The sequence below is a fragment of the Eleutherodactylus coqui genome, chromosome 6 (genome assembly GCF_035609145.1).
Source record: "Eleutherodactylus coqui strain aEleCoq1 chromosome 6, aEleCoq1.hap1, whole genome shotgun sequence".
Taxonomy (NCBI): domain Eukaryota; kingdom Metazoa; phylum Chordata; class Amphibia; order Anura; family Eleutherodactylidae; genus Eleutherodactylus; species Eleutherodactylus coqui.
In genome coordinates, this window is record NC_089842.1 from 73,967,622 (window position 1) to 73,982,438 (window position 14,817).

Below are 14,817 nucleotides of genomic sequence, written 5' to 3' on the forward strand. Positions count from 1 at the left end.
GAGGCTTATACTATACCACCATATATCTCTGGTTTTAGGACTTTTGTATGAAGGCTACGAAAAAAAACATGGCATTTTCCTGAAATGGGGAAATTTGCTTCTATCTGATCTTTTTTTTCCTTCCTCTGGATCAACATTGGGGGTTAATAGGCTTAACTGGAAGGACATATGTCATTTTCAGCCTTACAGACTATGTTACATGTTCCATCAGACTTTAAATGTACAAACACATTCTCCGTAAGGAGCATTCCTTCTGGTAGAGAATACCTCCATGCATACAGTAGGGTACCACCAGAACCTCAGTGGCAGCGTGGCTCCGTACTCCATTCTAGGTTCCGCCATGCGCAAGAGCCATAAAAGTTTTTAAGTATAGAAATGTCTTTATAAAAGAGGATGTGGTAAAACACTGCTGGGTGATGAGCTTTCGCAAGCCTGTGGTAGCTATGCAACTTTCTTTTTATCCCCATAGGAGTCAATAGAAAAGTTGTATAACTGTTGTGCGCTTGTCATTTCCCATTGACTACTGTGGATAACTGGGTCATCTCCCCTGTGTTCACACATCTTTACAGTAAAAAACGGAGTTCCCTACTGTAATCACTCATTAGGGAGTCTGTGGGTCCAGACGTCTGCTTAGCGGTAAAGGACGTGGGCTGCCGGTGACAGCGCTGGATCTGTGTCCCCGGGAAAACTAATGTTACAAGTTACATTGATAAGAAGAGCCAGTAGCTCGGCTCGTATTCGCACGGCTGCCAAAGAGTGCAGCTGAGATTTAGCACTGGATCGTACATGCTTAGACTTTTATTTAATTGCTCTAATGCAGCTAAAATACAAAAAAAAAACATGGAGCAATTTTGTAAATCGTCCCAATTTTAAAAAATCAGTGTGAAGTCTGCAGTGGAATTGATATGCGGTGCAAATTTTAAAGGGGGTTAAAATAATCGATGACTAACCCTTAGGATCGGTCAACAATATTATATCAGTAGGGGTCTGCCTCTCAGGGCCCATGCTGATCAACTGTTTGAAGAGGCTGCAGCACTCGGGTAAGCAGCGTGGCTTCTTCTTTGGCCCATGATGCCATACTCATTTGCCATGTGGCCTTGGTGCGGCTCAGTCCCATTCACATAAATGACTCAGCTGCTATACCAAACACTGCCACTAAGATATGTACAGCGCTGTGTCGGGTGTGCATTGAAGAGGCTATTGCACTCGAGTTAGCTCCATGTCCTCTTCAAAACAGCTGATCACAGGAGTTTCTGAGTGGCGGACACCCACCAATCCTGAGTATAGGTCATTAATATCCAAGCCCCTTTAAATCTGCAGCATGCCAATCGTTTACTGTGGAATTCCCCGGATTTTGCTATACAAAAAGTAAAATATGCGGCAAATCTGCAGTAAACAAAACAAAACAAAAAAAATCACCATTTGGAACATTTTTTTGCCGCAGCAGATTTGACACGTGGGAACATACTCTAATTCTTACTAAATTACATTTGGTTGGTTACCAAGAAGTAGGAGGCAGATGGTGGCAATTTCACTGCGAGATCCAACTAGACAGCATCTGCTTGTAGTCTATCACCATGGAAAAATAGAGGTCTGTGTTGACAAGACATTTTTAATTAAAGGGATATTCCAGGCTAGGTCATCGATAGTTAATTGTGGAAGTGTGCCGCTTGGGATCACTGCCGATCAGCTGATCCTCTGCCCTACTGTCAATGCAGCGGGGCCGGACGTCATCATTGGTCATCAGGGCCGAAAGTATAGTAGATGGCATCGTTCCAATTAAAATGAATGGGAGCAAAGCCTGCTTTTACACTTCCGTCTTTGATGGCAATGAAGGCAGAAGTGTAACAGAAGGCATCGCCCCCACTGATTTCAATGGGAGTAAAGTGGTTTATTACACTTCCAGCCCCACTGCACTGACAGCAGGCCAGAGGATCAGCTAATTGGTGAGGATCCCAAGTTGCGGATCCCCACTAATCAACTATCCTGAGTATAGGTCATCAATAACCATTGTCCAGAATACCCCTTTAATGCTATATATTAAGTTGTTCCCTTTTTATTTAAAAGCAATGAAAAAATTAATTAATTAAAAAAAAAAGACCTTCCCTTTAATACAACCGAATAAAACCCAATACCAGTCTGCACCGGCTAAAGTGTCCTAGGGAGCATTAATTTTTTGCTGATAGCCGTGGCTTCCAGAGTCAGTTGGTTTGACAACCTTGTCAGTTTTTAATTGTCTTATCCCAATATATACCGCCGGGAATTTTCCCTGTTACACTGCCTTTAATTGTGTGATTTATATAAGAAAATCAATTAATTAATCTGGGCATATCCAGCGCTTTATTCTACTGCGCTTTATTCTGCCTTTGTTAGCTTAGCGGGTTACGTTAGGTATCTTAGGATTACAAATGACAAGAGTGAAATGACTGACTAATGGGCGCCGAGAAAGAGGAGGAAATCAGAAATGTAGAGTAGATTGGGCCCCAAACTGTCCTCCTTCCCCGAGTAGAAGAAATAGCAGATAGTAAAGGCCATTCGAAGATGAAAGCAAATCCGTGATTCTGGGAATTAACTGCAAGACGAGAACATGTTGTGATTGTTTAAAATATAACAAGCTGCCTTTTTGATGTTTTCCCCATGTGTAGGTGTGTTTGTCTTCAATGATTGTCATGCTTGTCATCATGGAACACTTCTCGTTAATGAATCACAAGAAGAGAAGGGAGAATGGGTGCGCAAGGTGTTACTTGCTTTTAGCTAAATATATCCAGATAGACAGAAGCTGAGGAAGATCTGTAATATTGGAAAATTAGGGGGGAATATAAAGCATGGAGGTGCACTGGTGTCACGCATCAATGTCACCGGCAATGAGTAAGTCACTCCCATGCAACTGTGTATCGGGAGACGTAGCAATCATGTAATGCTCTCGATACCGGGGAAGATTTGTCAGGGCTTTAACACCACTTTTCTGGGTTATGAAGTGGGCTTCTTCCAATACGTGAGGGCGGGTTTGAAGAAATGCGCTAAATATGCTTTTTTTGCCTTTAGTCCTCCCGCATCATATTCATACACCATGTTGAAAAATATAGTGCACACTACTCTAGGCGGAAGGACTGAAGCCGCCTGCATACGTCCGGGTCGGATTCCGCATACAGGATCCCGCTGCGGAATCCGACCCGGTGCACTGCCGATGACCACAGCATACCTGTCCGCCGTCTTTATATCTACGGATGTGCCGGCCGGTGCGCAGTGCAGATTATGCTACACTGGACCCCGTGACCTTACCGAAATGATAATTGCGGAAGGGTTGCTGGGCGGATGGCTTCAATGGAAGCCGTCCGCATGTAAGACGCATTGAATCGCGGCAATCAATTTGCGCTCATGGGCAGGAAATCGTCTTTTGCCATTGCCGCTCCAGATTTCGCAATGCAACCCCCCCCCCCTTGTGCAGGCGGCCTGCCACTCCCCTTGGATAGTGTATCAATATTGATAGGTCTCCGCTATTTTGTCCGTGCATTGAAATACCTAAGTGTCTGTAGCAAAGTGGCCACTAGGGGAGACGAGCCAAACGCTGATTCATACAGATCCTATTCAACTCAATGATTCTGTATGACGCAAGAGTGTCAGTACAGCCTCTTCTGCGTGCGGCTTTTGCATGCTTCATGCCTATCTGCCATAGGCGGCCATGTTACCACTCACACAACGTGCGCAAAATACGTGTACAAGAAAAATCACAGCGTGTTCTATCTTGGCACGTACATACACTCCAAGATTGTACATGGCTATGGGCGGCATGCAGCCAGTACACAATGTCATTGCGTACTAGCTGCGTGCCGCAAGCATATATCTCACAGCCTACATTCTGCCTGATACACTCATGTGAGCCCGGACAAAATCACCCCTCAGATTATCCCCCTAGTGGCAAGCTTGCTGAAGACATTATAGAGGTTTTATCACCAAAAAAAAATGTATCTACCCCCCACAGGGCAACTGATAAATGTCTGATCCCTGGGGGCCCAATGCTGGGAATCCCGCTATCTGTGCACCACTAGTGCCTCCTGTGAGTGGCGCTGCAGTGAGCACGGGTGATGACAATTTATTTAATTCTATTGGACAATGAAGGTTGCCAAGTGAATCAATCTTCTTCTGTCTCCTAGAACTGATTGGAACCATGGTCAGGCATGTGCACTGCTGTTTCATTCACGTTGAGTAATCAGGGTGTGCAGACATTGGAATCGATGAAGGTCCCAACGGTTGAACCCCCAGCAATAAGACACTAACTTACTCTCCGGTGGATAGGGGGATAAGTGTCGTTAGTGAGGAAGCCCATTTAATATATTTAAAAAAGTTATCCTAAGATATGAACTTATTCCCTACCCACAGGAAGGGAATAAGTGTCTTAACAATGGGGGTCCGACCACCTAGATCCCCACTGATTTTGAGAACGTGAGTCCCGTGTCTCCCAGTATGAACAGATGGAAGAATATCTCTACACTGACAGCTATTGGAAAACATAGACCTCTCACTAGCCAAGCCAGAAACCAGCTGTACACTGATGAGGGGCCAACAACCCGAAACAGCTGTCTGTACATGGTTATCTTCTCCTTCCTGGCTTTAGCTCACAATTCCCATTTATTGCTACAAAGCTTGTTAAAAAGTCTGACATTGACTTGAAGAATGCTGCCCTCCAATAGGTGGCGCTGTAGAGGTATTGCTCCAGCTTCCTATTTGCATATTTCCCAGAGAAGCAAGGATGGCCTTAAAAGTCTCCTCACTCACCTTCTAGGTGTTGTCCCTAAGGAGAAACGACACCCTACCTGTCCCAGTATGAATGGCACAGCGGACAAGCATGTGTACTGCCATTTCATTTATCTCTATTGGACAGCTGGGATTGTTAAATACTGTACTTGGATTTGTTTTGGAAACCCCATGGAGATGAATGGAACGGCAGTGGACATGTTTAGCCATTACTCCATTCATGCGGGGGACTCAAGACCCACATTCTCATGATCCATGGGGCTTCCATGGGTCAGCCCACCACCGATCAGACACTAATCCCCTATCTTTTGGGTAAGGAATAAGTTGATATCCTGGCACAACACCTTTAAAGGAAGTGTTCCGCCAGGACAGCCCCAGTCCATATAAATTACTGTGGGGCATGCACTGCACAGAGATCATGCTAGGGATCCCCCTCTGCATATGGTGACCTTCACTCTGGAGAAATCAGCATGACCATGCATTACATGGTGGTTCATTTATCTGAACTGGCACCATGCAACATCCCATGGCCTGCAGCTTCCTTCCAGCAATAAAACTGTTTGCTGTGAGGTTCAGATCTCAGACCTACAGTAACTAGCTAAGGGTCAAGCTGATTATTGCAAAAACGTAAAGCGCATTAATCTGACCGTTCGCTCTACCGGATTGTGCGACAATTAAAAACCAGTATGCCATTTGCTATATTATGGCCAGTCCATCATAAAGTACACTATCCTACCCTAAGTAATTGGAGACCTGAACAAAATCAAAATTTAGTATTTATTTGCATATGTTAATACTTAGAGGAGCTTCCTTTGGCCATAATGACATCAGATACTTCCTACTAACACCTGAAACACTTTAGCTGGTATTTCCCTTCATTCATCCTGCAAACATCTGTCCAGTTCTCTACAAGAAGATGCATCAGTCTGTCTACAATGGTGGAAGGAAGGTTGTCATTGGACAGCTGAGCAGTGGAAGAATGTTCTATGTAGTAACAAATCACGATACCCCATCTTCAAATCAGATGTTTGTAGCTGGGTGTGGAGGATGCCTGGAGGAATGCCTTTTGCCTGAGTGTGTCGTGCCAACAGTCAAGTATGGCAGAGAATCTGCTATGATCAGGGGATATTTTATGTGTATGATCTCAGTCTGTTGGTTGTAGGGACAAGAACTATGAACACGGAGGCGTTCCTGGACACTCTAGGCAATAATGTGCTGCTGACCATGTGACAATAGTCTGGGAATAGCCAGCACCATTTTCAAAAAGACAACATGCCTTGTCACAACTCCAACCCTGTTTTACATTGGTTTGAGGATAAGGATGTCCCACAATTGGACTCGCTTCACAGAGCCCCAACCTGAACCCTACTGAATATCTTTGGGACAAACTGGAACGTCAGGTAGGAATATCTTCTATGAGAGAACTCGCTAGACGTTTGCGGGATGAATAGAGGGAAATACCAGCTGAAGTGTATCAGAAGCTAGTAGAAATAATGCCTTTGGAGAGCATCCAATGTCATTAGCACCAAAGAACTTAGTTCAGCTTCCTTTGGCCCTAATGACATCAGATACTCTCCAAGGCATACGTCCTACTAACGTCTGAAACACTTCAGCTGGCATTTCCCTTCAATCCTCCTGCAAACATCTGTCGAATTCTCTCAAAGAAGATGCATCAGCCTGTCTACAATGGTGCAAGGAAAGTCGTCATTGGACAGTTGAGCAGTGGAAGAATGTTCTATGTAGTGACGAGTGTTCTGATGTCATTAGCGCCAAAGTAGCCCCACTAAGCATTAACATATGTAAGTAAAAACTACTTTTAAATCTTGCTCAAGCGTTCAATGATTTTTGGTAGGATAGTGTAACTACTGGTGATCTCAACCACTACATCTAAAGACAATGGGGTCACCAATACTGGAAATCTCCAACAGCTGCAGAGAAGAAGAACATCAGAACATGCAGAAAGAGGGATGTGAGGTATAAATGCTCAGCGGACGGTCAAAGTATTTCACAATGACCAAATTTTAGAAAAGTGATTTTTTTAAGTGAAGTTAGCCTTCAGTGACCACAGATTGTGTGAACATGGCCAAATAGCAAAATGAGCAGATCTACACGAGATCCCTCCACCTCTATGACCTCTACTACTGCGCCTGTACATAGGCCAGACCATCACCGGCGTACTATAGGCACATGCTACAGTAGGCATGACCGAATTTATAATAACCCAGCTGTTCACTCTATGCTTCCCAGGTGAGGGAAAAAACAATAAGGTGTTAAATTGGGGAAGACTTTCATGTTTCTTCTGCCACCTGTTAATGAGTCATCATTCCCCAGGCCCTGATGAAAGAGATGCAGAGAAGTAATCTGGCTTTGAACTTGTGAGGAAGGTAGGGTGAGCAGGGAGTGCGGCGCGAGTACTCTGCGTGTGATAGGAGACGTTAGCAGGATGTCAGCCTCCAATCACAGGCACATCTGGAAGTCCCTTTATCTCTCCCAGAGCCGGCCTGTCTGTAATTAATACATCAAACCCTTAATTACAGACAGTATTTTTATGAGTGTTCAGGGAATATGGCTGCAGAATGGTGTCACTGTCAAGATGACAAAGACAAATAGAAGACAAAGTGACAGCTTAATGTGGCACTGAGTCTCGCTTTGCACGGCTCGCGTGTGCTAGAACTATAGTCATATATGTCATTGTTCCAGAAAAGTATAGAAACCAGAGGGAAATCCACTACTGGCAAATTATCTATCAAGACCTGTCACGGATGGGGGGAAACTTCCATCTGACTAAAGTTGTAAGTTGTAAGAGTTGTAAGCCAAGAGAAGACTTTACACTTCACGTATGCCTCAGAAATGTAAACCTAAAATGTGTGTGAAGTTCAGAAGTTCATTAAAAGTTGCATTCATTTTTTCATACAGTTTAGCCACTAGGTGTCAGTGTTTCATCTACTGATTTTTTTGACATGTATTTAGGACAATCGTTACATTAGATCTGGTCTCCTTCACATTGCTATTCAAATACAGCAAACTTTAAAGAGGGTTTAGCTTGGCACCATTCACATCATACCCTGTCTGTAATGAGGCTCTCAATCTGTACAGTGCAACAGAGTAAGTTGGCGCTATTAACAGAGGCGTAACTTGAAGCTGCTGGGCCCCAGTGCAAAATCTGGAACTGGGCGCGGACTATAAAGTTTCGTTGATAGTATTGGTTTGCAATATGGGGGAGAGAGACATTATGGGCCCCCTGGGCCTAGGTGCGACCGCACCCTCTGCACCTCCTTTACTTACACCAGTGGCGGTACATAAAGACTGTAAAAACATTATCCATACTTACTTATTAATTTATTTAAGTGATTGCATATTTAATTATACTGAATGTACTGATGGTGTAAATCATATAATACACTGGGCCAATCCGTTAGAGATTACTGCAGACAGCAGTGCAGTTGCCCGTTTGCCTTAGCCCCAAAGTGATCTGACTTGGGATGGATATTTCTTACTTTGGACCTAAATCCTTCTTTTTCTCCCTATAATGCAACTGATTAACAGATCTACATAAATAAATGTCTCGCTATTTGGTGTCCTTTTAGCACCATGTGAGCGGCTGTGTTCTAATTAATCCAGGTGACTATTGGTTGTGACATATGACCTAATATAGGGTTACTTTCGACTGTAAATGGGGTTGTTGTGGCAGCTCCAGTTATGGAGGGTAAATTACTGTGTTCATCTAAGGCATCATTCACATTAGAGGTTTCATTAGGAGCCTCCTATGCAAATTCTGCTAAATTTACGTAAAAAAAGGCGCAACTCTATTTTTTCCTGTAAAATGCCAGAGACCATGATGGAAAACAGATGGACCCCGTTATAATCAGGCGCCATTAGTTTCTGGCATATGAGTGATCCAACACCACTGTCACTTTAATTGTTCTGCTACTAGAACGAGCAGAGCAATGGAAGTGTAAATGGCGATGTGAACAAGGTCTTAGCCACATACCACAGAAGAGGAAAATGATACAAAGTAGCAAAAAGATGGCAACAATAAAATCTCTTAGGGCTTATTTACACTTTCACATGCGAACTGCACGCGAGGTTCTCAGGCGCATCGGAAAGGACATAGACACATATCGATGTCTGAACAGAGGAGGCAGTGGGCACTGCATCGCTTACTCTTCTTTTTGCACAGTCAATGAAAAAATTTTTTTGCTGAAAAAGACCATTAAAGTCAATGGGCTTGTGTTCTGTCTCTGTGCAGCTCATTGCACCCCCCCCCCCCAAAAAAAAAAACCTGTGAATAAGCCCTAAATGTGACTCCACGTGGGGTTAATAAATGAAAAATGTTAACTTTTTTATGCATCTAAAGAGAACCTGTCTCATTCACATGTCAGTGAGGTCAGCTCTATAGCATTGCAGCCGTAGCCCCGCTAACTCCAACAAGGTCTTCTATTCCTACTAACCCCCATTCCCTGGAAGGGCTCTTCTTAGATATAGACTGTGAAAGTGTTAAGTGGATGATCCCCACTGCTTAATGTCAATGGGTGATGACAGACTTGATTAACAGCTAGTGCTGGGGACCGCCTACTTGACACCTTCATAGAATAAAAAGAAAGAACCCATACAGGAAATGGGGTGAGCAAGAACAAAAGAAAGGCTACAATAGACTATACAGCTGACCCCGCTGACATGATAGGTCATATTAAATGTTCCAAAATAGTCACTCCTGCTCAGTCTTGCTTCTCGCAGTGACACCAGAGAAGACGCTGGAGCTTCAGCAGTAGCCGCTCACCACGCCAGGAACTCCTCCACATACCCAGTAGAGCCGAGAGAGAAGCGAGACTGAGCAGGGGAGCAATTAGGGAGAAGGACAGAGAATAGAGACAGAGGTTGGCACTATTCTAACATTAGTCCTGGAATATCTGTGGATAGAAATGTAAAGACATCAATTTTATAATTATGGCCCAGAATGAACAATATTTTTCATGGGACAAGTACTTTAATATTTGTTTTACTACATTCACTAGTATTAACTCAGTTTTTCAACATCCTGGACAATCCCTTTAAACTTTCATTTTCCCTGTCGGCAAGATGCTGACAGTCACAGAAGACTAAGCTGTCAGTATTTGATCAGTATTTTTCTTCTTTAAGCCAAAACCAAGAGTGGATCCAAACACAGTGAAGTAGAATGGAAACATTTACTCTCTGAATCCACTCCAGATCTTGCCTTCAAAAAACAGCAAATGCAAAATACTGATCAAATACTGAAGTATGAATGAGCCCTTAAAGAGGTGGCTGCATTGTGAACAAGTCCTCTACTAGGACTTGGACTTGGCCCAATAATATGAGCTCAGCTATTGTCCGCAGTGATTGTGGGGCACTTCTTACACTACTTTAAAAACTTCTTTTATCCATGTATTTACTTAGACTTAAGAGAGCTTTTCAATGACTATGTTCTTTTAAACAGGTTCCCTCCGGTACTTGTTGAAGCCCGCGCAGCTCCATGCCAATACTCCATTGGCGGGGGCTCCGGTCTGTACAAGCCCCTCACACATTCTCGCTCTGTGCAATAGACTTGGTCTCGCTGCTGCGGCTCTATCACAAACTGTCAGTATGTGATACGATTGTAGTGGGGACACGCTTTCTGTGCAATGTAGTAATTGAAAAGCCCTCCTAATTCTTCATCAATAAGTTAGCTAAAAATTAAAACTCCTGGATAAACTCTTTTATATCATGTCCCTCCCTAAAATATCCTGAGCACTACTGTACTGTGAGCGGGCTAAAACTTTTTGGATATTGTAGGGCGCTGACTAGAGATGAGCGAGTATACTCGCTAAGGCACATTACTTGAGCGAGTAGTGCCTTAGCCGAGTGTCTCCCCGCTCGTCTCTAAAGATTCGGGGGCCGGCGCGGGTGACAGGTGAGTTGTGGCGGGGAGCGGGGGGGGGGGGGGGGGGAGGGAGGGAGAGAATAATTTCTGTACATGTATTCACATGACTGTATTACTGTTCAATGTTTCATATGCATATGTGTTTGCCAAACATGTGAACTGATATGATTAGAGGATAGAAAAAGTTCTCCTAATGTTCCAGAACAGGATATATTCCTTTGTTTGGACACTCTGAAGGGCCAAAAAGTGTAGGAACACGTAAAGCCCATGAAACACTCCCTGGGAAATAGCTATGGAAATAGCAGATGGCATAATGCCTTCATAATGTCACCTATTGGAAGGTGGCTTCACAATAAGTCAATGTCCAACCTTCGACAGGCCATGTAACATGACTAGTGATATAGGACAAACCAGAGTCTTCTCCATAAGGACAAGACACCCATCCACAGACAGCTGCTTTGGGGTTCTTGTCTCTTATGGGCGTTGGGTTCCGGTTGGCTGGGTGAGAGGTCATTGACATGGGTCTTGGGAGTACTGTTTCCCCTTGTGGAGAGCGCCACGAGGGTGTAGGGAGTATTATAGGTCATATAATGCTCCTTGGGAAATGGTATGCAAATAGAAGATAGAAGAATACCTCCAGAGCCTTCTAAGCTTCCATTATGAGTTGCCGTGGAGGCATTTTTCCATCTTCCGATTTGCATTTCTCTGGGTATTAAATATGCAAATGAAACAGTGAATAAAATTTCAGCTGTGTGAATACAAAATTAAATGGGTGTTCCCATTGTGGCCAAACATGACCACGATGGGAATATTGCTCAGTAAGAGGTGGCCGGGTGGCTGGGAGGGTGAAAACAGGTGAGCGTGACTAGGCTACGCCATTTCCGTAACTCTCATAGATATCAGTGGTAGTTATGCAAACAGCACAGTACTGCAAGCTACAATGTTTCCTTAACTCTTGGATCACAGAAACAACATAGCTCACTGTGTTCCGCTGTTTCCATAACTCCCATTGACTTCTATGGGAGTTACAAAAAGAGCATAGTAAAGCCCAGGAGAGTGCTTTCATAATCCTGACCACCTTGGAAGCTCAGGACGGAGGCGGTGGGAACCGAAACTAGATCTACGTGCAGGTACTAGAGGTGGAACTCACATCCACTTGACTTTTAGGACATGTGGATACACCATAACAGTATGAGATCGAAATGCCCCTTTAAATGGTAAAGTTACAAAGACAAGGCTACAAGGGTTATTGTAAAATCTGGAGGTTTTCATGTAAATGACAAAGGGGACTCATAGAAAACTAGTGCACACAATATTTGGGAGCGGGGCCTATAACAACCATTCAAATAAGAGCTTTTCTTACATGGTAAAATACCAACAAAGTGATATCACTGCTTATATGGGCTATAGTTCCAAATGTTTTCTACCCTAGTTTGTAAAGAGAGACTTAAAATAGACTTGGTGCCTTCATAGGACAAATATGGCGTTACTGTGACTTGATGACTTACCATACACAAAGAGCGTGTAATCGGCTGACGAGCTGCCCACGCTGTTTGAGGCCTCGCACCTGTATGTGCCATTATCTGTCTTGTTTAGGCTGCTGATGAAGAGCTTTTCATCCTCAATGAGGACGTGGTCAGGAAGTTCATCATCTACTCTCAGCCACGTAACTTTCTCTGGTCTGCAAAGATAAAACAACAATGTGAGATTTCCTTCTATTATGGAAGATTAAATCTAGCTCTTTAAGGGGATTAAAAAAATTGTTTGTTTTTTGGGGGGGTGGGGGGGTGGTTTATAACCTTTTAAGTAGACTCATCGCTTGGCTAGAGAGGAGAGCACTAACAAAAAGCGTGCCTTTCTTTGGAAGACCCCTATTGTCCCAAGTACACAGACAATCCATTGATTTGAATGTGCACTGTGTAATGCTTCATTTTCCCTGTGGAGGCAGTGTAGGAAAACCGAACAACTACTGCCAGGTGTTAACATAGTTTACAGCTAATCAAGGAGGGTCCCAGTAGGGACTGTGTAATCCATTAATCATTGAACCAATCTAAAGACCCATTTAAACACAATGATAATTGCTCAAAGCGACTTTTGAGCGATCATTGTTGTGTCATTTACAGCGCAAGATGATCACTCAAGATGAGTGATCACCTTGCAATACCAATGGAGGATGCAGAAGACAAGCGGGGTTATCCCCGCTTGTCTTCTGCATCCAGCTGTTATCTCGCTCCGAGCGCCACTGGTATACAGCCAAGCGCTCGGAGCGGAGGATGCAGAAGACAAGCGGGGTATCCCAGCTTGTCTTCTGCATACAGCTGTTCCCCGCTGGGAGCCCCCGGCTGTCATACAGCCGAGCGCTCTCAGCGGAGGATGCAGAAGACAAGTGGGGTGGTCCCTGCTTGTCTTCTGCATCCAGCTGTTTTCTGCACTGAGCGCTCGGCTGTATAACAGTCGGTCACTCCATGCAGAGGATGCAGAAGACGACCGGGTGTCCATGCTTGTCTTCTGCATCCAGATGTTTTCTGCATGGCTGTTATATAGCCAAACACTCCGTGCCAGGTTTGGAGAACAGAACTGGACCGCTCTGTTCTTCATACCCAGACCGTTATCAGGGAGTGGGATACAGCTGAAACAATAGTATCAGCTGTATCCCGCTGTGAATTCCTGATAAGGCTCATCCTCGTCTTTCAGCATGGTGAAAGTCGACGATGAGCGACGGGAGAACAAAAACTGCCCGATGTAAGTGCAGTTAGACACAACAATTATCGCTCAAAAGATGGCTTTTGAGCGATAATTGTTGTGTGTAAATGGGCCTTAACAAGTGTGGACTTTTCCAAGTGGAGAACCCCTTAAAGGACTCCACAATTTACATTTTATTAAAGATTGTTGCATAAAGACACCCACTGTCCATATGTCATTGGTGTGCGTTGATGTAACAGAGGGTCCCTCCTGCTTGGGACCTTTTAAGAGCAAGAATACAAGTTGCTAACTAGAGTGCGTCCTACTCTTAAAACCCGGCCATTACAAATGCCGGCATGTAACACTCCATTAAACATTGCAGGCGAATAGCATGGCTTAGGAAAACTTTCAGAAGCAGAACCGGTGGTGAGGCTTTAAAAATTCATGAATTGTACAGTACATTATTTTAACTGCTGATTTAAAGCAAAGTGCAATTTTAAGACAATTTTTAATGCTCCAATACGTTTAAAGAAACACAATCTGGAAAATAATCATAAACTTAGAAGAGATTTATACTGTAGTTGCTCTTACTTTCTGTCAGTCGCAACATTTTATGCAAGATCCGAAAATAGTCTTGTAGAAATCCCTTAGAGGACACAAGTTAATTACTGCTGATCGCTTCCAATTATGGCTGGTGGCAGTCTGAGGGGTGGGGCTTATCAAAGGGGGTGGGCATGACAAGGTTTTTGTAGGCAGGGCAGAGGGGGGAGGCTCCTGCTGCAGCCGGTTGTTTTACAGCAATGCATAGTGAGCAGGAGAAGGGGGCATTTCTGATCTCCTGCGATTAAAAAAAAAATTATTTTTATATTTCTAGTTTTTAGTTGTATTAGGAGACAAAATAGGATACAAGCCAATCAGAGGCAGCACTCACTCACCCATTCATGAATGGGTGAGTGGGAGCTGCCTCTGATTGGTTAGGCTGTGAGCAATCAGAGGCAGCTCATTCAGCAGGCGGGGATTTTAAATCCCCACCTGCTGAATACTACAGAAAGCAGTTCAGGAGAACTGCTGGCCAGACGCGGCTGAACTCCGGCTGCAGCGGAAAGGTGAGTATACATTTTTTTTATTTTTTATTTTTTACACATTTTAGGATGATTTTCAGGTAAGGGCTTATATTTTTAAGCCCTTCCCGAAAATTCATCCCGCGCTCGCCGGCAGCCCATTGCTTTCGATGGAGCCGGCTATATTGCCGGCTCCATTGAATTCAATGGGCTAACATCGTTCCTCTCTGCCACAGCTGTTACAGCTGTGGTAGAGGAGAACGATCTTTATGCTGACAATGCGGGGGGGGGGGGGGGGGGGAAGTCTCACTCTTGCCACTATTGTGGCTTAATAGTGAGACCTCGGAGCCCGAAATGCAGCCCTGCATATTGCTCCTCGCCAGCCCTATCGATTTCTGTGTTTTTTACATGACTTTGGTGATTTGCTAAGATTTTCACAAA

At 44.1% G+C, this 14,817-nt stretch overlaps 1 protein-coding gene across 4 annotated transcripts in view; it reads right to left on the minus strand.

Moving 5' to 3' along the window:
- CADM1 (cell adhesion molecule 1) overlaps positions 1 to 14,817 on the minus strand; it is a 330,056-nt gene that overhangs the window by 61,003 nt on the left and 254,236 nt on the right. For all 4 annotated transcript variants that reach the window (XM_066606988.1, XM_066606989.1, XM_066606987.1 and 1 more), the window contains one exon: positions 12,142 to 12,314. In XM_066606988.1, the coding sequence (XP_066463085.1) occupies positions 12,142 to 12,314 (173 nt within the window). The remainder of the gene's footprint in view (positions 1 to 12,141; positions 12,315 to 14,817) is intronic.